At 36.6% G+C, this 21,962-nt stretch overlaps 1 protein-coding gene and 1 long non-coding RNA gene across 4 annotated transcripts; one reads left to right on the top strand and one right to left on the bottom strand.

The window, feature by feature from the left end:
• Positions 1–537: 537 nt before the first annotated feature.
• On the top strand, positions 538–19,596 carry LOC149712052 (uncharacterized). Of its 3 annotated transcripts, XM_089860608.1 has the most exons (7): positions 8,776–8,877; positions 8,938–9,454; positions 9,650–9,748; positions 9,803–10,011; positions 10,081–10,141; positions 17,150–17,187; positions 17,494–19,596. In XM_089860608.1, exons 2-7 carry the CDS (start codon positions 9,392–9,394, stop codon positions 17,705–17,707), a joined length of 684 nt encoding a protein of 227 aa, XP_089716734.1. In that variant the 5' UTR covers positions 8,776–8,877; positions 8,938–9,391; the 3' UTR covers positions 17,708–19,596. The 3 variants fall into 3 exon arrangements, 2 of the variants coding, with proteins under 2 accessions (XP_089716735.1, XP_089716734.1); XM_089860609.1 differs by lacking the exons at positions 8,776–8,877; positions 8,938–9,454; positions 9,650–9,748; ... (2 more) ...; positions 17,150–17,187; positions 17,494–19,596 and adding exons at positions 538–4,361; positions 4,732–4,804; positions 4,861–4,973; positions 5,040–5,179; positions 5,290–5,683; XR_016377729.1 differs by lacking the exons at positions 8,776–8,877; positions 8,938–9,454; positions 9,650–9,748; positions 9,803–10,011; positions 10,081–10,141 and having other exon boundaries at positions 15,786–17,187; positions 17,494–17,540.
• Positions 13,257–13,727, bottom strand: LOC149712053 (uncharacterized). The gene is made up of 2 exons (XR_016375698.1): positions 13,599–13,727; positions 13,257–13,513 (listed from the first exon to the last, which is right to left on the bottom strand). It is a non-coding gene; the product is annotated as an uncharacterized LOC149712053 (long non-coding RNA).
• Positions 19,597–21,962: the final 2,366 nt, after the last annotated feature.

The following is a 21,962-nucleotide window of genomic DNA, read 5'->3' as shown; positions in this document are numbered from 1 at the left end:
TAGTCGAAAAAAGAAACGATAAAGAGTGAAGTTTATCAATTGACTGAAATATCAGATATTGAATTTTTTATTTTAATACTTTTAATTAGTTTCAACTTTGATCGCTACCTATTTCAAGCAACGAATTTCTTTTCTTATTGATTTATTCCCTCACAATTATTTTAAAAAATACTTATCTCCGCTTTTTCAAGAATTCCATTTTCCGAAAACATTTTTTCATTAAATTAATTATTTCGAAGGTATTTCGTGTAAGTATAAACTAGACGGATAAAGTTTCTCTGGCTTGACAAATTTCCCAGTTTCCATCTCTCAACTATATATATATATATATATATATATATATATATATATATTTAAGTGCATATTTTGAGCTCGGTTTTGAGCGTATTTTCTTGCTCTGGTTTAAAAACATCAATAAATATTATCGAAGAAAAGAACAATGAGGTCAAGGGAGAAAAATACCTTTTTTAGAAAAACATGATCTATAAACAGAAAGGGCTAAAGAAAAATTTCCAACAGCAAAGAAATTAAAAATACCACAACAAGATGTTTTCATCGATTATTTGTTGTTAAAGCGACTGATATTCAAGGTAATATGACAAACAATAATTGATTATGTACGGATTAATTCATAAAATTCGAAATAATTTAATGACAAAATGTAGAGATGGCCGATACCCGGCTTAACCCGATATCGATCGATACAGGGGCAATCCGGAACCGATACCGATATTTACTCACTATGACCCAAAAACCCGATACTTTAACCGATACCGATATTTTCAGTAGGACAGTTCCATTTACACATGTATCAAAAATACTAGGAAATAATTTAAAGAGTAATTTCAATGTTTAGAGGAATTTCCAAAATAATTAGCCATATCGTAGTATACGATAGGCTCTTAGTTTGACCCGAGCCGTCCGTAGTAGTAGTAGTAGTAGTAGTGGCCGGGGTTGTCGCTTCGTTATCGTCAGATTTTAGCTTAAAAGGAACTTTATATTACCACAACCCACCCATAGGGGTTACTGGGCTCGGTTAGAGATTTAATTTTAATTAAAATTTTTTCAGGTCAGACCCGGGAATCGAACCCGGGTCGCTGGCGTAGTAGACAGCCATTCTACCAATGAACCATAGAGACTTGATAGAAACCTTGAGTTTTTTATTATTTATTCTTATCTCTAAAATGTCGGGTTGATGTGGGATGTATACCTCTTAATCTGTGGGGTCGGAAACTTTTGAATTTTTATCTGTGGGGTCGGATACTTATGAATTTGTATGTTTGGGGTTTTTATATTTATTTTCTTTTTATGTATGTGCTAATTAAATAGATAACGATTTTCCCCGTTTTCTACCGCGCTCCTCATGCGTCCTCATGTGTTTCGTTCTCGTTCGGTAGCTATCGTCATCTATGTTATGTTTGACTGGAACGTTTTGGCGGTTAATTCAAATGTGGGTTTAGATAGAGCTAACATAGTGTTAAATGAGCGTTATGCGTTTGATCATTTTAGCATTGCTAAAGGTAATTCATGGGGATAATCACTAAAATGCGTAATCACTATAACTAAACTTTCTCTTTCAAAAGTTTCTGGGCATAAGTCCTTGTTAGAAATTTATAAGATGCGATAAGTGTGCATCGGCATAAGTCTATGTTGTAAACTCATCGAGGGGATTATCACTAAAAACTATCTGTTCTTCGATTCGCCGGAATATCAGAATTACAGCATAAGTAAATTTATACGGTTATAATTTAATCACTGTTTAGAGTAGGGAATCGAGGGGCTATTCACTCTGATTTTATGCACGGTAAATCATTTAAGCATTGAAAAAGATAGTGCTATTCACTCATTAGGGTAAGGTATAGAGGGGTTATCCACTCATTAGGGTAGGGTATAGAGGGGCTATTCACTCGTACGATATGGCTACTATTACGAGCCCTTGGGCCGTCTTGTTTAACTAGTATATGCTGAGAGGCCCTTTTATCCTTATACTTCTAGTAACTGTTAGTTGGTTTACCTTTGAAGTATTGAAAGCAAAACATAAAACTAATTCAACATTTAAAAAATATTTGCGAAATTAACTTTTAGTTTTTTCTTGTCATTTCAAAACATGGTGATATAAAATATTTCTTTGTATTTTTATCAACAGTTTCATAGCTATTTTTGCTTAATAGTTATTAGATAAACTAAATTCAGGTACTTTTTATATAAATGAGAACTCACCACGATTGCCATTCATAGAAATAAGATATTATCACCATCAATACATTACAGAAAGAACTAAAAATGTCATATAGCGCATTTTAAACGAGTATCGGTGTAGTATCAAATTAAACCAACCGATCCGATACCATCCTGAAACCCCGAGCATCAGTGCCGATACCGATATGGTATCGGTATCGGTTCATTAAAATGTTTTCGGAAAATTTAATTTTCTTTGAAAAGCGGAGATAAGTACTTTTTCAAATAATTGAGAGGGAATAAATCGATTGTTAACGCGTCATTTGCGGCATAACAGAGGATGGCTAGCACATCCGAACCGTGACGTACTCCATTTATCATTTTGACATTTTAAAAATGACTTTATTGACAACGATTTTTATTTTGGCCAATGGCGCCCAATGTTTATCGTTTTGAATAGGTGACATAGTTAAATGATAATGATTGGCGAAACCCCAAAACCAAGCTATTCTTATTCTTACGATTTAAAAATCCCTAGAATGAATAGCTTTTTAAATTCTGACAATATCGATTAATATCATTCAAAACTCTTATGCCGCATCGGTGGAATTGATGATATAAAAATGAAAAATCTGTCAATATTGTGTATAAAAGGATATTGGTTTTACGTTATTAGCCACATTGTATGATGAACATCTACGATGTGGGATTTAGTTTGACCTGCGATGTTGTTGTTGTCGGTGGGGGCGGAGGAGGCGTTGTAGTAGTGTCAGAATATCCCACCTTTGGCACATTGGCAGTACAAAATGTTTCGTTCGTCATTGAAGGGAGAGTGAATGGGAAAGAATTGGGGTGAGGTGATATTTTAAGAGGAAGGGTATTCTAATAATAAGTATTAGCATTGCATTTAATTGTACTAGTAAGGTTAAGCATTGTTGAATTGTGTTTACGGTTTACTCGATATATTTAAAGCGAGAAAGAGGATTATATTAATGCCTTAATTTTAAATCCAAGCTTTAATACTCCCTTTAAAATTTCTGTCAGCCGTCGACAATAAGGGTTTCACGCTTTCAATCCCGCTCCCCTATTTCAACATTCAAAGAAATCAAGGGAAATTTTAAAAGCAAAGGAAATATATACTGCTGTTATTTTTAGAATGGTCTTAAGACGGAATTTATTATTGGAAGTTACATAAATGGAAAAACATTTGTAGCAAAGGAAAATATGTACTAGCTTGTGAACCCGGGATATTACAATTAAAACATAACTAAACTTATTGAAATAACACTTATGGCCAATCATTTTACCACTGTATAGAGAATTTTAAATACCAAGCGCATCGAGAGGCTAATCACTGTAAAATATAGCGCAGGGAGAGGCTAATCACTCAAATTTTCGTATTTCTATGAAGTTAGAATTACGGGTTCTGGTACAGTTAATAGTAGCGCATCGAGGGGCTATTCACTCAAATTTTCTGTACGCCTGTTTAGTACGGTACGATGTTGCTACTATTACGAGCACAGCCCTTTGATCGTCTTGTTTGTTTACCTATCTTAGGCACAAGGCAAAAGAGAAAATATCGACTTTTCGGGATATATGTCATACTATAGAAAGTATGATCGATCTACTTACGTCAAGAAATCTAAGCTAAATTTTCTTTACACAAAATTTATCAAACCATTGAAAAATATTTGCCAGAAAATATAGATTCGCATTCTTTGTTCAAGTATAATAGTATTTTCTATGAACATATTGTTACGAATCCATAATTACTTACGCTAGACGATTTTTCGTTAGTTGAAGTTGAAAACTTTTCATTCACTAGGGGAGTTGATGGTACATCAGGAGACGATTTCAGATGCATCTCCGTTAGTTAACCTTTTGCGTCAGAGTTATTAGGCACCCATCTTCGACTAACGAAAAATGGTTAAGTCCAACTGGAAAACTATCGCCCGAAATAAAGGGCCCGTTTGTCCTTCTTTTCCAACTAAGAAGCATAAATATAGAATTGCTCCCTTAAAAATTATTCAACTAATCTTCGCCTTAGTTTGTTTAGTCGGATTTCTAACTCAAATATGGATGTTTAGCGAGCTATATTTCCAATACCCTGTTCGTATGGAAATAGAAACTGATTTCTTAACTGGTCCAGAAATACCCGCTATTACAGTTTGCAATTCAAATGGGTGAATATCTATTTACTTAATTATAGTTTAGCCAGGGATAGATTTAATTTTAGGAGTAGGAATGGAGAAAGGTTAGTATTTACTTCAGTCCGACTCATAGCCCCTCCCTCCAACACTTAACGAAACGTTTAAATTATCTTATTGGCTCACTTAAACTACGCTTTGATGACGTTGCTGACGGGGACGGCGAAAAATACGTAATTCCTCTGTCGTTTCGACCCAACTCTTCTTTCATACTCTTCCGTCCCGGGAAGGGGGTCCGGGACTATGACGCGCGCCCAGATTACTCTGTTTTGCATTCCTACTTCTAAAATTAAATCTATCCCTGGTTTAGCATAAAATACGTTAATCGTAAGACATTGTTATATAGCTTCAGAAAGAGCAAAATTTGTGGCTTCGTAGTTAAAAAATGTCCTGAATTAACCAGAGAGAACTATCACAAGGTAAGAATAGCCATTTATGACGGTTTTATAAATAATAGCTCTGATAATCTTCGTAGCTCAGATCATTTCGATTGGGACTTTACAAAACGACAACATTCGCCCAAAAACTGAAAGCTGGACACCAATATAGACAATTAGTGGCCCAATGCACTCCAATGAATGTTTGCTTGTAAATAATTTTAAATATTTTCCAATAATGCAATGTCAGTTATTTTTGAAAAATACCTTTTCGAAGTTTGAAAGATCCAATGATGTCTTATTCGTTCTACACTGGAAATTGTTTCACAATAAACGGAAACTTCACGGGCAGAGAATATGGTTCTGTTGTCAAGGAGACCTCAGCTGGTGGTTTATTTATCGATGTTAAACCAAATGGTAACTGTTTATATACAGAACACAAAAAATCTACGTTAAGGCGCTAAAGGCCCAATGAAATGGAAGGACAATCTTTTTCAATAAAGTTGAAGTAAAAAAGTTGTTTCTAGAGATGGCCCATACCCGGCTTAACCCGATACCGATCGACACCGGCGCAATCAGGAAGCGATACCGATTATTTACTCACTAAGATCTAAAAACCCGATACTTCAACCGATGCCGATATTTTTAGTAGGACAGTGCCATTAACATATGTATTAAAAACATTAGGAAATAATTTAAATAGTAATTTCATGAATTATACTACTAAGAGCAATGTTTAGAGGTATTTCCAAAATAATATCACGGCTTGTCTTTTTTACGCTGAGAGGCCCTTATCCTTATACTTCTAGTAACTGTTAGTTAATTTATCATTGAAATATTGAAAGCAAAAAACTAAATTAATTGAAAACTTGAAAAATATTTGCGAAACAAACTTTTAATTTTTTTGTCATTGCAAAATGTGGTAATATAAAGTATTTATTTTTATTAACAATTTTATAGCTATTTTTGCTTTATGTTATTCGATAAACTAAATTCAGGTACTTTTTATACAGGGTGTTTCTGAAAAGTCCATCACAAATTAAGGGGCGTGTTTATGGGACCAAACTGAGCGGAAAGTACCAAAGAACATGGGGTGTACAACATTTTGTTACGGAGATATGGCCTTCCAAACATTCGCCCCTAAAACAAGGAAATATCCAAAAATGAGGAGTAACACTTAAGACCGACTAACCAGCTTGTTTAAAATTACTAGACAATTTCAATAGCCTTTAATCGAACAATTGATTTCTACCTTTACTAATCAGAAGCGTATAAATGAGTAGAAGTATGCCTACGGTGGTAATGTAAAATTAATCCCAAGTGACATGATGTTTCAAGATCTTCCCAGCACCAAGTAAAATGGTTCTGATTGAAGGGACTTTTATTAGCACAGCGTAAACAACGTTATTTTCAGGAATTAGTCCAAATGTCCACGGGCGGCATTACAAAAACGAGGCAGTCTTTCGAATGATACTTGGACATGTTGGAAGATCCCTGGCTTGTTCCTGTTATCTCAAACCGTAAAAAGCTACGCAAATCTTCATCATCACGGACAACACTCTTGTACGTTAGGTATGACCTTGAGAAAACCTAAAAGGACATCTCGAATGTATTTGAAAAACCCATCTCCAATTAAGGGGCGTGTTGTTTGTTTCCAACAGAGTAAACTCGCCCAGAGAACAATTACAATGCAGAGCCACGTTTCGGCGTTAATGGCCCACAAAGGTGGTCCCAAACAAAAGAACAAACTTTAATTTGTTTCGTTCAGTAAGTGTTTCATGTGTCATAGATAAAACGCCATGATTAATGCACGAAGAAAATGAATTTATTGACAAGTTTTAACATTTAATTGCAACTAGTTACAAAAATTGTTCAAAGTGTTCACCACCCGCGTTAAGGCACACATTAGCACGTCTTACAAATGATTCCCTTACACGTTGAAAAATGCCTGGAGTTTCGCGAATTGTTTGACAGCCGTGAATTATTCGTCGACGTAGCTCTTCAACATCGGGCACTTCAGTCTGATAAACTAAGTCTTTCAGGTGGCCCCAAAGAAAGAAATCACAAGGGTTCAGATCGGGTGATCGAGCAGGCCACTCCACAGGTCCACCTCGACTTAACCACCGCAAAGGGAAGGTCGCGTTAAGATAATTTCGGACCGCGATGCTGAAATGTGGTGGTGCACCATCGTGCATGAACCACATTCTGTTTACCAAACCTAAGGGTACGTCTTCGAGTAGTTCCGGTAAATCGTCCCGTAAGAACTGCAAGTAAGCCACACCGTTTAACCTGGGCTCTAGGAAATTTGGCCCAATTAAATTGTCACCCACAATACCACACCACACGTTTAAACTGAATTGTACTTGGTGACTTCTAACGCAAGTTGCGTGGGGGTTTAGCTGGGACCATTGATGTTTATTATGTAAGTTAATAATACCATCCCGTGAAAAGTTAGCTTCGTCAGTAACCAACAAATCCCGTGGGAAATCGATATCGTTTACTTTAGCCAGAAACCACTGACAAAACGCCGTGCGTCGTGGGTAGTCCGCTGGATTCAAACCTTGAACTTTTTGAACATGGAAAGGATGAAACCGGTGGCTTCTGAGGATTTTCCACACGAGCGTGTGGTTTACGCCTAATCGGCGACCAACTTGGCGGGTACTTGATTCAGGCTCGTCCTCGAAAATGGTGAGAACTTCGTCTTCTACGGCCTCTGGGATGGCTCTCGCTCTAGGTTGAGGTCCAGCCGGTTGGATTCGTCCATCTTGCCTCAAACGTCTGTCCACAGCCTCGAACGTCAGTCGATTTGGTAGTCGCCTCTGCGGAAATCTTTCCTGATACAAGCGTACAGCTGCAGCGGCATTCCCCTCGGCTAGTCCATACATTAGGTGCATATCCGCATATTCGGCATTTGTGAAGAAAGGCATTGTAACAGACTTCGTTGAATTATGAGTTTAATAAAACAAACACATGTACGTGAAACCTCTTTTATTCCTTTCTTAAAAAACATAGTGCTCTGTTTTAGTGCTCTGTTTTTTAAGAATAGGCGAAGTTCTCACTATTTTCGAGGACGATCCAAAAACAAGCAGCCGCCAATTGGTTTGCTGATTAAGAAAAAACCACACGCAACTTGCGTTAGAATTCACAAAGTACAATTCAGCTTAAACGTGTGGTGTAGTATTGTGGGTGACAATTTAATTGGGCCATATTTCCTAGAGCCCAGGTTAAACGGTGTGGCTTACTTGTAGTTCTTACGGGACGATTTACCAGAACTACTCGAAGACGTACCCTTAGGTTTAATAAACAGAATGTGGTTCATGCACGATGGTGCACCACCACATTTCAGCATCGCGGTCCGAAAACTTGTCAATAACATTTTCTTTGTGCATTAATCATGGCGTTTTATCTATGACACATGAAACACTTACTGAACGAAACAAATTAAAGTTTGTTCTTTTGTTTGGGACCACCTTTGTGGGCCATTAACGCCGAAACGTGGCTCTGCATTGTAATTGTTCTCTGGGCGAGTTTACTCTGTTGGAAACAAACAACACGCCCCTTAATTGGAGATGGGTTTTTCAAATACATTCGAGATGTCCTTTTAGGTTTTCTCAAGGTCATACCTAACGTACAAGAGTGTTGTCCGTGATGATGAAGATTTGCGTAGCTTTTTACGGTTTGAGATAACAGGAACAAGCCAGGGATCTTCCAACATGTCCAAGTATCATTCGAAAGACTGCCTCGTTTTTGTAATGCCGCCCGTGGACATTTGGACTAATTCCTGAAAATAACGTTGTTTACGCTGTGCTAATAAAAGTCCCTTCAATCAGAACCATTTTACTTGGTGCTGGGAAGATCTTGAAACATCATGTCACTTGGGATTAATTTTACATTACCACCGTAGGCATACTTCTACTCATTTATACGCTTCTGATTAGTAAAGGTAGAAATCAATTGTTCGATTAAAGGCTATTGAAATTGTCTAGTAATTTTAAACAAGCTGGTTAGTCGGTCTTAAGTGTTATTCCTCATTTTTGGATATTTCCTTGTTTTAGGGGCGAATGTTTGGAAGGCCATATCTCCGTAACAAAATGTTGTACACCCCATGTTCTTTGGTACTTTCCGCTCAGTTTGGTCCCATAAACACGCCCCTTAATTTGTGATGGACTTTTCAGAAACACCCTGTATAAATGAGAACTCATCAGGATTGAGTCGATTGACATTCATAGAAATAGGAAATTATCACCATCAATACATTACTGAAAGACCTAAAAATGTCCTGTTTCACCATAAAACTCCTTTTAAACGAGTATCGGTAAAGTATCATAATAAACCAACCGATCCGATACTATCAGGAAACCCTGAGTATCATTGCCGATACCGATATGGTATCGGTACCGGTTCATCCCCAGATGTTTCATAAAAAAGTTCTTCAAGATGTACACACAGAATGGCCAGTAATAAGGAGTAGTTGACGGGTCTCTCAACTTCCCATCGAAAACTACTAGATGTTCGATTCTTTTTAATATCTTAGTGCTGACGTTATCATTCAACACCGAGAGTGAAGAATATCTAAGTGAGGAGGAAGATAGCGTCAAAGTTCAAATTCACAATGGTTACGATATTCCAATGCACATTGAAACCGCGTTTCAACTCGATAAGGGATTTTTCTATCAAATGTACATAACAAAGGTAATTTTAACTCAACACTAAGGGCCGCGAGCCTCTTTATATAGCTCGTCATTTTCGGCCTGGCGTTGAAAGTTGTGAAAATGCAATAGACCATTTCGACAGTAAAAAAAGGATTATACATAAAAAAAATCCAGTTTTAGGCAGCGATTAATCGTCTTTTGACATTTATAATATTAATAAAATACAATTTTCCAGATAACTAACAAGTATTTGCCACCGCCTTACGCTACAAGATGTTACGATTATCGAAAAGCTTTTGCGGAAAATGGCTGGAATGGGCCACTATCCTCTCAGGTACTGTTTTATAAAAAGTTACATTATAAAAGAATTACAATTAATCCTTTGCAGGCTTGTGTCTATCACTGCATTCACAAAACTACCAGAAATTGCGGCTACAACACCATTATGAGAGCCAATTACCCTGTTTTGGTCGAAGACTTGCAACTCGTTTTGTCGCAGTTGGATGAAAAAATGAATGCCTCAGTTCGTAATTGCCGGAGTGTGAAAATCGATCCCGTTTGCGAGGCTTGCGCAGCCGAATGTCCTCGACCTTGCGAGTGAGTTTTATTTGAAATCATCTCTCTCTCTCTCTTTGTAATTTTAAACTTATAATAACATGTTTTAAGGTATTCTTATTTTACATCCGAGATTCAAAAACAGATTTTCAAAGCTAGAGCGGCCCCTATGGTAAGAGTTAATATTTTCATTAATAAAATTACGAACTCTAGAGGCAGGTACCTGAACTCTTATTACGAAAATTGTTTTCGGTTTCACTCCTTTTAGTAGTGGTCGGCATTTGGAAAGGATAATATCTGTTTGTTTTATCTTTATTCATAATTTGAAATTATCCACGGGAAGTCTATGATTAATGCAATGTAATTACGAATAATTATCTGATTATTATTCATGAATAACTGATTAACCAAAATTCTGTGGATTATCTTGTCCAAACGCCGACCACTACCATTTAGTCCAAATAAAATGAAATCAATATAGGCGAAACCTAGAATTAATTTGGATAAGTTGAATTTTTCAAGAATGATACGACTGTAGTTAAACAAAATCGCAAAACCGCCCATCATTCCGAGCGCCCCTCCCACTGTTACATGATCGGAACGATATGGGATAGAAAGGAAAATCAGCACCCCTCTGTCATGTTACAATACTGTACATTTTATTACACTATGAGGAATATGCAGCTCAAATTATTTAAATAGAATTAGCCGTTTAGTGATTAGCCTCCATAAGCGTTACCTGAAACGGTCTCCCTCTAAATAACTAGCCAATTAACACGTAAGGTGGAATCGGTGTACATTCATGGACACGTAGCCCATAATACCGTATAACAAGTCACGAAAATTCTTTCGTATTAGCTAGGTGTGGTTGTGGTTATATGCTAACGTAGTATTATAGGCTTTCTAAATCGCTAAAACCAGAAGCGCATGACATACGAAGTGATTTTCTATTATGCATAACATAGCGGCCGTCTTATACGGAAAGCTTTTACCATCAAGGGGGGGAAAATGTCAGCCCCTTTCCAACACTATTTTTCCTCTCGCGCCGAGAAATCCAAGCGGGTGGGGTTCGGGTGGCGTTTGTAGGAGCAGCCAAAACATTTCAGCCAATAGGCGTATCTCACCGCCTAGAAATAGTTCCCCTTATTCTCGCCAGACGGCAACCCTAATAAATCGATGCAGTTTTTGTCAGTATCCCCCCATAGGTGGCTAGTGCCGACTCAAATAAAAATCTTTCCGTATGAGACGGGTCTACCAAAGAGTCTAGAAAATCACTTCGTATGTCATGCGCTTCTGCTAAAACCAAAAACGGATTTATGTACTAAGAACGTCGGATCATAGCTTTAGCCTCTGGTACCATCCTCGCATACAATATTGAGACACTTCGTCTGCTTATATTTTGACTCCACCCACAAATTTTGTATATAGCGACTTCTAGTGGTCGAAAAAGTCATTGTCATCTCTATTTTCGTGGTAAACAATTTTTTTTCGAAATTGCGCCGGTAGTAAAAAAGCAAATTGGACAACAATGCGATATGCGATATAACTCCCGATTTAGTGGAATTAGGTTTTTATGTTAAGAATATATTTAATTGATGTTTCTTTAAATATTTTCTTTGAGTATCTGGATTTTCTTTCTTTGTACAAAAATTATTATTGTAGTACATTTATAAGTTGTTATTATTATTTACTTTACTTATGCAGTATCTCTATTTAAAGCCCAAAATATAAGAGAATAATGCCGATAGATGGCGAGCGCGAGTTTTGAAATTATAAGCCACTCCCATCACAACATACAAAGTAGTCGAGGGTGGGTAGGGAATTTGCTACGTTCAACGTTCTTCCTACATAAATCCAATTTTGCTAAAACGAGATGGTCCAATAGTTGGTGTATATGAAGTTCTAATAAGTAGGCTATTACTCTAAGAATTATATTTACAATTAATATTTAAAAAATAATCAGTATAAGACGTCCATTACTAAAATTATTTTAAGGAAATGTTACGTACATAAAACAAATATAGACCAAATGTTGTAATAGGCAACCTGATAAGAAAAACAATGTAGCCTATTTTACATCTACTAGATATCTATCGTTATCTCCCACCAACCGAGTCAACCTAGAGACGAGTCAACCTCGGGACGATAGGCATTCCAGTTCCACTCCTCGGCCTGAACACAACTATTGTACGCGAATACTGTCTCGAATATTCAAACAATAAACTGTTAGTCTTAGCAAGAATTAATTCACTATAAGAATGCCTAAGTCACTCGATTTTACGCTTCTACTCTTACGCCGGTGTTGGTGGACAAGTAAGCCCCGCCCCTTTCATGTCCGTCATTGCTCTGCGCATTCCTATTGGATCCCGTGGGGATAGGTCATACAGACGCAAATGACGTATTCCGACTAGATAAAAAACCTCGAGCAAAGTAAACAAAAAAAGGAGGCTGCCAGCGGTGCTGAAACGGTACGCGAATGGTTTTTAATTGCCATCAACAAGTTAGTTAAATGTTTTGAACCTAACTTAATGGATTTTGAATACATGTCTCTACGTGAAAATTGTTCTTTCTATAATTGTTTCTAAATCAAATCAAGTGTACTATACTTATGATTTCGTGAGTTCCAAAAAACCAAACCAAGGCTTAACGAGAAGGGAAAAGAGATAGCTGGTGGAAAATAATGTGTAAGATAAAATATTAAGTCCCGCCTCCGTTTTCAGCCTCCCCCCCCCCACCCATGAGGGGGGATTGTCGACTATCACGCGCGCACCGGACGCCTTTTTAGGCCTTCTTATAGTAAATTCCTTCTTGGTCTTAGTTAAATCTGTTGGTTCACTTATTGCACAAGAACACAACAGGAAACAACTTAGATAAAAGCTTTTAAAGAAAGAATCATTGGTGTTGAGGTTCCATATACATTTATTTTTAGTACACGATTTGTAAGGCCATGTTTCAAGGTACATTGGAAATGGTGAGGAACAAGAATACACGAGCTAAACGAAATTTGTATATACTGTGGTGATACTATAGTTAAGAGAATAAGTTAACCTAAGCCGTTACTATCTGTCAGATAATTCGAGATAAGTGAATGGAAGTGTATTCCCGTCATTCATAACGCTGACTGTTAAGTGGATATGGTTAAATGGAATGCGATTATGCGTAATATTAGACGACCGTTCGTTCAAGTCGATGGTAAAGTTCAACTCAATCAGTCATAGGCACATTATCCCCGCAGTTTATTTTTTGTTGCAGGGTCCCTTACGTTAGCATCACGAAATAATAATAATAATAATAATAATAATAGACTTTTATTATGGATCAATCTTTAAGTCGAAACTTGTTTACAAAGATGTCCAGAGGGACTTAAGTTAAAAATAAAGTGGTGTAGTATAACGAGAATAAATAGTAAATATATGAATATATAAATGTATAAAAGTGGTATAAAATCACTAGGTGTTAGAGTTCGATCAACCTTGGTTCGATGATGTATGTAGTTAAGATGGTCATTGGTTAAGATAGAGTCTCGTTTATGTATCCTTTGATTCTGTTTTTAAAGAGAGTTATTGACGTTAGTGATTTCATATTATTATCGAGGGAGTTCCATTGCGAGACTCCATTAAATTTGGTACTTTTGGTTCGGAATCTCGTTGTGAAAGATTCCACGAAAAAGTTATTCGTATTTCTGGTTCGATGATTGTGTTCTGGTTCAGAGAACCAGTTTAGGACACTCGGTGGAGCTTGGTTATGTTTTATGCGGTACACGAAGGCTAATAAATTCTGTAGGTACGTCTGTCTTGGAGAGTCTATCTTCGAGTTTTCTATGAAAAACGAAAATGATTGCGTTACAGAAAACCGATACTAGAAAATTATATTTAATAGGTGGTTCCTAAAGTTATTTATGTTCAAATTTTACTGTTTCGTTTTCTTGGAAACCGGTAATCGTGTTTCCTGAAATTCACGATCAACTAAGGAAATAGTAGGACGTGTTGTTCATAGCGATCAGTGAAGCAAACCAGTCACTCGTACTCTGACATAACCAAATTCTTAGGTAACTGCACTGAACGAGCCTACGTTACGATCACGAAAATAGTAAAACAACCTGTGAGGTTCCAAAACAATTTTATGAATCATCTATGAAACATTCATATATAACCATGAGTGAATCATATACTAGCTCCCTATAAGTTACTCAGCCACACTGGCCTAATGTATCCAGCATTTTCTTCCCGCCAAAAATGTGTTACCTATATGCGACCCCCAGTAAGAGAAAATAACACTACTCTCGGCGCTTGCGTATTTCCGGTAAAAGGGGATCAACCAATGAAACTTTGAACTGAAAGGTAGTTAGTATAAGCAGACGACGTTTAAGAAACGTTTTGATTGCTTGCGGACGGTTCACAGTCGTATTTTATCTTTGAAATTATTTTAATGGATTAAGGTTGGCGCAATAGGAATTTTTATTTTTTCGCATTAAAATGGCAGAATTTTGGATATTTTTTGACAAAGCCCAAATGAAAACTGCTCATTTAAATTCAGAGCGTTGCCTACGGAATAAGAATTTTTATTCCGTAGGCGACGTTCAGAGCATGTTCAGAGGCAGGAACTATTTATGGTGAGATAACCAAACTTTATCAAAAAATAACAAAAACAACAACTTAATAGTTATCTCGAAAACCATAATAAACTTTTTAATAATGGGTCTAAAGAACTAATAGAAAAACTTAAAGAAAGGCCCAACCCGTTTTTAACGAAGCCTGTTGTGAGACCCAAATTATTTTTAAATAAGCAAAAGAATGAATGTGACGCAAAGAAACCAAAACCTCCAAAACCGTTAATACCATTTGGAACTATCGTCACTTTCAAGTTCACGATATATTAATTTCAAAGCCCTAAAAGAGGGCGCCGACTACTATCACTTTCACCCGCCTCCCCTCCTCTCGACTACTATTCGGAAGAAAATGCTGGATACATTAGGCCAGTGTGACTGAGTAACTTATAGGGAGCTAGTATATGATTCACTCATGATATAACCAAACACTCAAAGTTATTACTGAGTGGCAACTTTCCTAGGTTAATCTTCTACTCCTCTTGCTGTTCTCGCTCTAGAACTGAGGATGCTGATAATATAAAAACCAAAAATTTAGAGTTAAGTAGCGCAATGACAAAAGATCAAACGTGCGATCTTGTTAGAAGGGCTGTTGTGGTAAATAGGCCTACAATAAATTGAAACTTCATATGTTAGAATATTCTCTACAACATCTCACATGTAAGATCATAACCCTCTAAAGACAATGGACGTAAACTCTTTATTTATAATGAAAATGAGTATGAGTATGAAAAATTTTAAATCCGGATTAAGATGTGGAGGGGTAAATGCATACTCGCGAAATCTGTTTCATCCCCCTCGCCTATTCACCACGTACCTAAGATAGTTTGTGATATTGCGTGTGAAGAAATAGTGCGGTTTTATTTTAGATTAGCTGCTTTTGTCTGAGGCTAACCGTGGCCACTGCAGTTTATCGCCCCAATTTAATTTGATGATATTCATGATTGTATTAATTTAGTTTGATATTATTGATATTATTTACTAATATTAAAACGTTTTAGCTTATAATGACAACCCAGGGCCTAAGTTTAAACGAAATTCAAAAGGATTTTAACGAAGAGCTTTTTGAATTGAATGATGATTTCAAGAACATCTGCGGCATTTTTTTATTTAATTTCGGCGTGCTAACGTTTTAAACAAACTTGAACGTCGTTCAAACGCGAAAATAACACTAAAGAAAATAAAACAAAGCGCGGAGGTCCGAGGTTGTGACTCTTTTCCCTGAGACCCTGGAGATACGCCTATGCCAAATTCTCCCGTTTGGTGGCGTACGAGTGTTATTTTCGGGAAGAATGACATCATCAACTACAAATCTGATTGGCTGATACCATTTTAAACACCTGTCGCGCGCTTGAGCGTCTCGAAATGCATGTCAAGCTAAGGCAAAGGCAGCCTGGAAAATATGGCAGTCCGACACTTTCCCCTATTAATTTTTGGTATTACTATCATGAGATCCACCGACACGCGAATTACTAGCATGAGATCTACGGACAAGCGTATTACTAGCATCAGATCTAAAAACCTGTGTATTACGAGCATGAGATCCACCGACACGCGAATTACTAGCATGAGATCTACGGACAAGCGTATTACTAGCATCAGATCTAAAAACCTGTGTATTACGAGCATAAGATCTATAAACACGTGTATTACTATCATGAGATCCACCGACACGCGAATTACCAGCATGAGGTCTACGGACAAGCGTATTACTAGCATGGGATCTATAAACACGTGTATTACGAGCATAAGATCTATAAACATGTGCATTACGAGCATGAGATCTATAAACACGTGCATTACGAGCATGAGATCTATAAACACGTGTATTACGAGCATAAGATCTATAAACATGTGCATTACGAGCATGAGATCTATAAACACGTGTATTACGAGCATAAGATCTATAAACATGTGCATTACGAGCATGAGATCTATAAACACGTGCATTACGAGCATGAGATCTATAAACACGTGCATTACGAGCATGAGATCTATAAACACGTGCATTACGAGCATGAGATCTATAAACACGTGCATTACGAGCATGGGATCTATAAACACGTGTATTACGAGCATGAGATCTATAAACACGTGCATTACGAGCATGAGATCTATAAACACGAGCATTACGAGCATGAGATCTATAAACATGTGCATTACGAGCATAAGATCTATAAACATGTGCATTACGAGCATGAGATCTAAAAGCATGTGTATTACTAGCATGAGATCTATAAACATGTGTATTACTAGCATGATATCTAAAGGCATGTGTATTACTAGCATGAAATCTATAAACATGTGTATTACTAGCATGAGATCTAAAAACATGTGTATTACGAGCATGAGATCTATAAGCATGTGTATTACTTGCTTCAGATCTACGGACACGAGTATTACTATCATGAGATCTACTAGCCTGCAATCTATTTACAAACTATTGTTGAAGTTCGAATTTTTGTTGCATTGGGATTGTGAAATTCTTCCTCGTTGGACGTTGATTCGGATTTTGCCTACCTGCCCCAACAATAACATTAACTATACAATATAAAAATGCACAAAATTTTTCAGTTTGTATCGGAAATTTGGACAGGCAATGAATCCTCTAAGTAAGTAAATTTCCTTATGAAAATTTATTTTATAAATTGGACATTGGATCATAATTTTTAAACATTGTTCAAATCAAGACGTTGTAATCACAATATGATGCCAAATTTAAAAAATATATATAATAAAACAGCTGAAAAAAAAATAAAAAGCCAATGAAAATTTTCAAAAGAATGTGATCTTCTGAAATCGCAATTAAATCTCAATTTGGTGTTTTTTTTTAAGATTTGATCAATTCCTGATCCAATGTTCATCCATGTGTTTGGTTAAACTTTTTTAAAAACATAGTCAAATTAAATCCGTACTAGGCATATTAGTATTCCTGCCACAGATGTTAGACTAAGGATCGTCTACAAAACTCTGGAACATCGAGTTTATGTCGTCAACCCTCAATTTCAGCCTGTTGAAATATTTTCTTTCATCGGAGGCTATTTAGGAGTATGGCTTGGAGTTTCTCTTTGGTCTTTCCCCGTAGAATGTTTTCGCATTTACCACTGGCTTAAAGAAACCAAGCACGGTTGAAGGTGGCCAATAAACCCTTTAATGTTGGAAGATTAATAATACCAGGAATTTATACCCCTCCTTGGAACGCTGAGATGCGTGGCGTAAAAGAAAGTAAGGGTCTAATCTCGCTCTAAGCGGGGATCTAGGCCAATAGGTGCCAGGACGTTACCTATTTTAAAGTCATCTAATTGGGTTATAGAAACTCCTAAGGTAGCTTCAAAGCATATTATACCTCCTGTTGTTGCCATGGCGAAAGAGATTTTCGTATGACACTGTTGTTGCCATGGCGAAAGAGATTTTCATATGACACTTGTTGCCATGGCGACAGAGATTTTCGTATGGCACTGTTGTTGCCATGGTGAAAGAGATTTTCGTATGACACTGTTGTTGCCATGGCGAAAGAGATTTTCGTATGACACTGTTGTTGCCATGGCGACAGAGATTTTCGTATGACACAACATTTTTCATAAAAAATGGATGCCTCCAATGAGTCCAAAGGGGAGCCGTTGAATGATATTTCTTTAGTTTCTAGTGAATTCCCCTCGTTGATAATAAAAAACAAGGTGTGCAAATTAAAATTTTACCGTTGTTAATTTTCACAAGAGTGATAACTTATGGAAAGGGTTAAACTGGTCGATAAGTTATCGCTAGCTTTATAACTAAAGACGGTAAAATTTAACTTGACCACCTTGTGTTTTAGCACGATGGGAATTCACGAGACATCCGCCGCTTTTCGTTCAAGGTTTGATGACACCTATGACTAATCACCTATTTAGATATCACGCTACCATAGACGGAACGAGGTTGGTACCAACCCTTTAGACGATAGTTATCACTAGCGATAACTCGCTTAAAAAGTTTGAGAATTGCCCCCTTTTTCTAATTACCGTATACACAGAGCAGTCACAGCCATCCTTCTAAAAAATACAATCAAAACAATCCCGACCGAGAAACGTTGCCTGCAGTAGTACAGTTTCTACTGTTGGGGCAAAATGCAGCATAACCACTTCTCGTGACACGATAAACGACTTTTTAATACGTTGTTTCGCCCATCCCCTTTCTACCCAGACATCACTTCAGAGACTGGCCTATTTGTGCCTTCCAACGATGGGTATGACTTCCTAATAATACAGTATACTACTTTTTAAATGATACGATGTATAATGTTTAACTACTTGATTTTTGCCTTGATCATGCACTCAAGATTACAGTTTATAGCTGTAGGAGAAATGAATTGAACCCTTCAACAATATAACACATTTCAAATATTATTTCAATAATGCACATTAATCTAAGATCTGAAAGACACCAGAAAAATAATTATGTAGTAACTATATCCATATTTCGTTGTGTAAAAATATGCTAAAAAGTGTGTAACATTGAGCCATAAACTAAAATGCCCAGCATGCACGAAGAATAAAATAAACCCTGCTTCAATCTAAGATTCATATATATAAAAAACTTTTAATGCTCGATATGTAGTATTAATGAGAGCAAGCTAGGGTCGTGAACCAGGTGCTTGAACCATTGCCGGAATAGTTTATCCAAAATTTTTTCCTTGTTACTTCTCCAGTGTAGTTGTATGTCAATTAAGTGTTTTCTTTTCAAACTATGACGTGCTATTTTAGTCCCTAAAGTAAGAAAAGCAAGACTTAAGCTAGGTTCCCACTTGACGGAAACCAACAACCGAAAACTTTAGCGCTCGAGGAAATACTACTGTCGGCCGTTGAAAAATGAGAGCGGCATGGGAGTCATGACACAATGAACTTTCAAAATCAGAGTGAAATTTATGTCGTAAGACTATATTTTGTACTTCTTCATTAGCCGAAATTAACATACGTTTGCTAAATTATGTTCATTATATAATTTAATAGCTTCAAAAAAGTCCATCTTATGACTTTCGAATATTGTCCTACAAGTAGCAATTAAATTAAGTTACAATTACGTTCGAAGAGAAATGCGTGAATGTTCACAAATTAAAATTTCCTTCCTGACAGATTGTCGAGGCAAATCATTTCAACTAGGCTCACTACAGAAACATTTAATATAAACGCGTGGCATCAATATTCCTTAATTGACAGGACAAGCGACCTTCATAAACACTACATTCTTCATCAAAATAAAAAATCTCATATTTTTATACGCCTCTGCTTTTGCCTTTTTATCGAGTTTGCCTGCGCAGAACTATAACGGGTATTCATTCTCGCTTGGGCAATAATTGAAATTACAGAGAAGATTACTTGAAATTAAAGGATCGTTATAAGTAATCTGCCGTGCTTGTGTACGCCGACACCATGTTCGCCAACCTCCACGTTTCCTGGTAAGAATATGAAGTATATTTACAATCTGGCTTCAATAAAAAGATTTCAATCTGCGAACTCACCGTAATTGTCGCATAGTTTATGGGAGTTTCATTCGTGTACCTGTGATAATTGAGGTATTTTTAAAATCAGCAAGTTATATTATAGATTTATAATTTTAAATCGTACCTGTATTTAAAATAGCGATCATTGCCAAGATATTCAAATTCATTTTTTGCCATCTCTCAATTTTCAACTGATAAATAAAATCTCCTTGGTGAAATTAACAATATCCAATCCGTTATGTCATGAATTTATTTATTAACATGAATATATATGTGTATCATTAGCCTTTCTATCATGTTATTCAGGGATGGGAGGGACCTTTCTATTACATACGCGTTTAACGTCATCGCGGTAGCCAATCAAAATCGAGACACCTGGAAGTTCGAACAGCAGACGACCAGTTTAACAAAATTGTATGAGGGATACAATTATCCGTTAGGTTCACCAAACTGCGTCAACTGAATATTAAAAATGATCGCCAATACGTGAATAAATATCTCAACACGATGTCCGAAAGTGATAGTGATCTTTTAAAGGAAATTATATTAAGTGCCTGCAATGTTTTTCCTAATCTGAAACTGAAAACTGTTGGTAAAGTGCTAAGCCTTGGCCATTATGAAAATTAATGTAACGGTTGAAAGTAAACTACTAACATTTTAAATCGTGAGAATTGATGATGCTGGTTTTTTTCTGCTGTTGGAGGTAAAATTAATGCGGTAGTTGATCAATTTACAAGCATAATTAGCCTTCCGCGTGACAAGAGCTTTAGCTTTAAAAACAAACCGACAGAAATCCTCTGACGTCACTCAAACTAAGCCCCTCCCATCCCTGAATATGTAGTTTAACTAGTCAATGCAGATATATATTCATGTTAATAAATAAATTCATGGTTATGTCAAATCTAGAATACGCTTACTTCTACATTCGAAAGTTTATAAAGAATATTTAGCGCGACTATAAGAGTTAGATAATATAAGAAGGATGACACTCTGTTTCCACTTAATACATTAGTTTTGCAACATGATTCTTCCCTGGCTCACCCATTTTGTTTGCTCTCCTGCTCAACAAACTTCAGATGGGCATCGTACCGTGAGGTAAAGTTTATAACAGTTTGGTACTAAATCCTCAGCAATCAACCCACAAACCTTGATTGTCCTAACTTGTGACAAAAATTCACTAACGCGACGTGGCAAATAGTTAAGCGCTTATGGAGTAATGATGAGGGAACTATTTATCGCGTATGAGATTTGGTTTAGTTACCTTGCTCCAAATTATGTGATGTTGGAAAGAATCAAGTTACAATTACCACGTTTTCTGGTACTCTTCTTTAGAAGACATGTATTATATACTTCTGCTTATATATAACATTTCGCGAACATGTGTTGCACGAAACGTAACAACAGGGCAATCTTCAAATAACAGCGTGCTTTCTGGTTTATGTCATTGAATCGGAACTATGTATTACAAATTCGTTTGGTTCGAGACCCTTCTTGGAAAATGGTAGGCTGAAGAATTAGTAAACACAAAATCACCCTTTATTGCGGAAGGTTCGAAGTAGGAGCTGACCGTTCAATTAGTTTTTCCGAAATACGAAACTTTTAATGACTTTAGTTTGTAAGCGATCGTAAGCTCGTGACGCTATTTCTAAGATTATGCACGTCAAAAGCAAACATACAAGGAATTACGTAAATTGCTTGTGAAGAAAAGCAATTACGGTACATTGTGGATACGCATTATTATTATCAAATTATATACTTAGCTTTAATTGTTCTTTTTTAGTTTCAAAACAATTACTTACTTACTTCATGCTCTAGTAAATATATTTATTAGAAGCAATTTATCGCTAAGCCTAAACTGTTTCTTATACCAGGAAAGCATACACCCAATAAGAATCATTGCGTACACGT

This window comes from Phalangium opilio, unplaced genomic scaffold (assembly GCF_054372755.1).
Source record: "Phalangium opilio isolate 3A_F unplaced genomic scaffold, DU_Popi_V2 ptg000011l_1, whole genome shotgun sequence".
NCBI lineage: Eukaryota > Metazoa > Arthropoda > Arachnida > Opiliones > Phalangiidae > Phalangium > Phalangium opilio.
The sequence above is the reverse complement of the archived record's forward strand: the minus strand, read 5'-3'. Positions and strand labels throughout refer to the sequence as shown.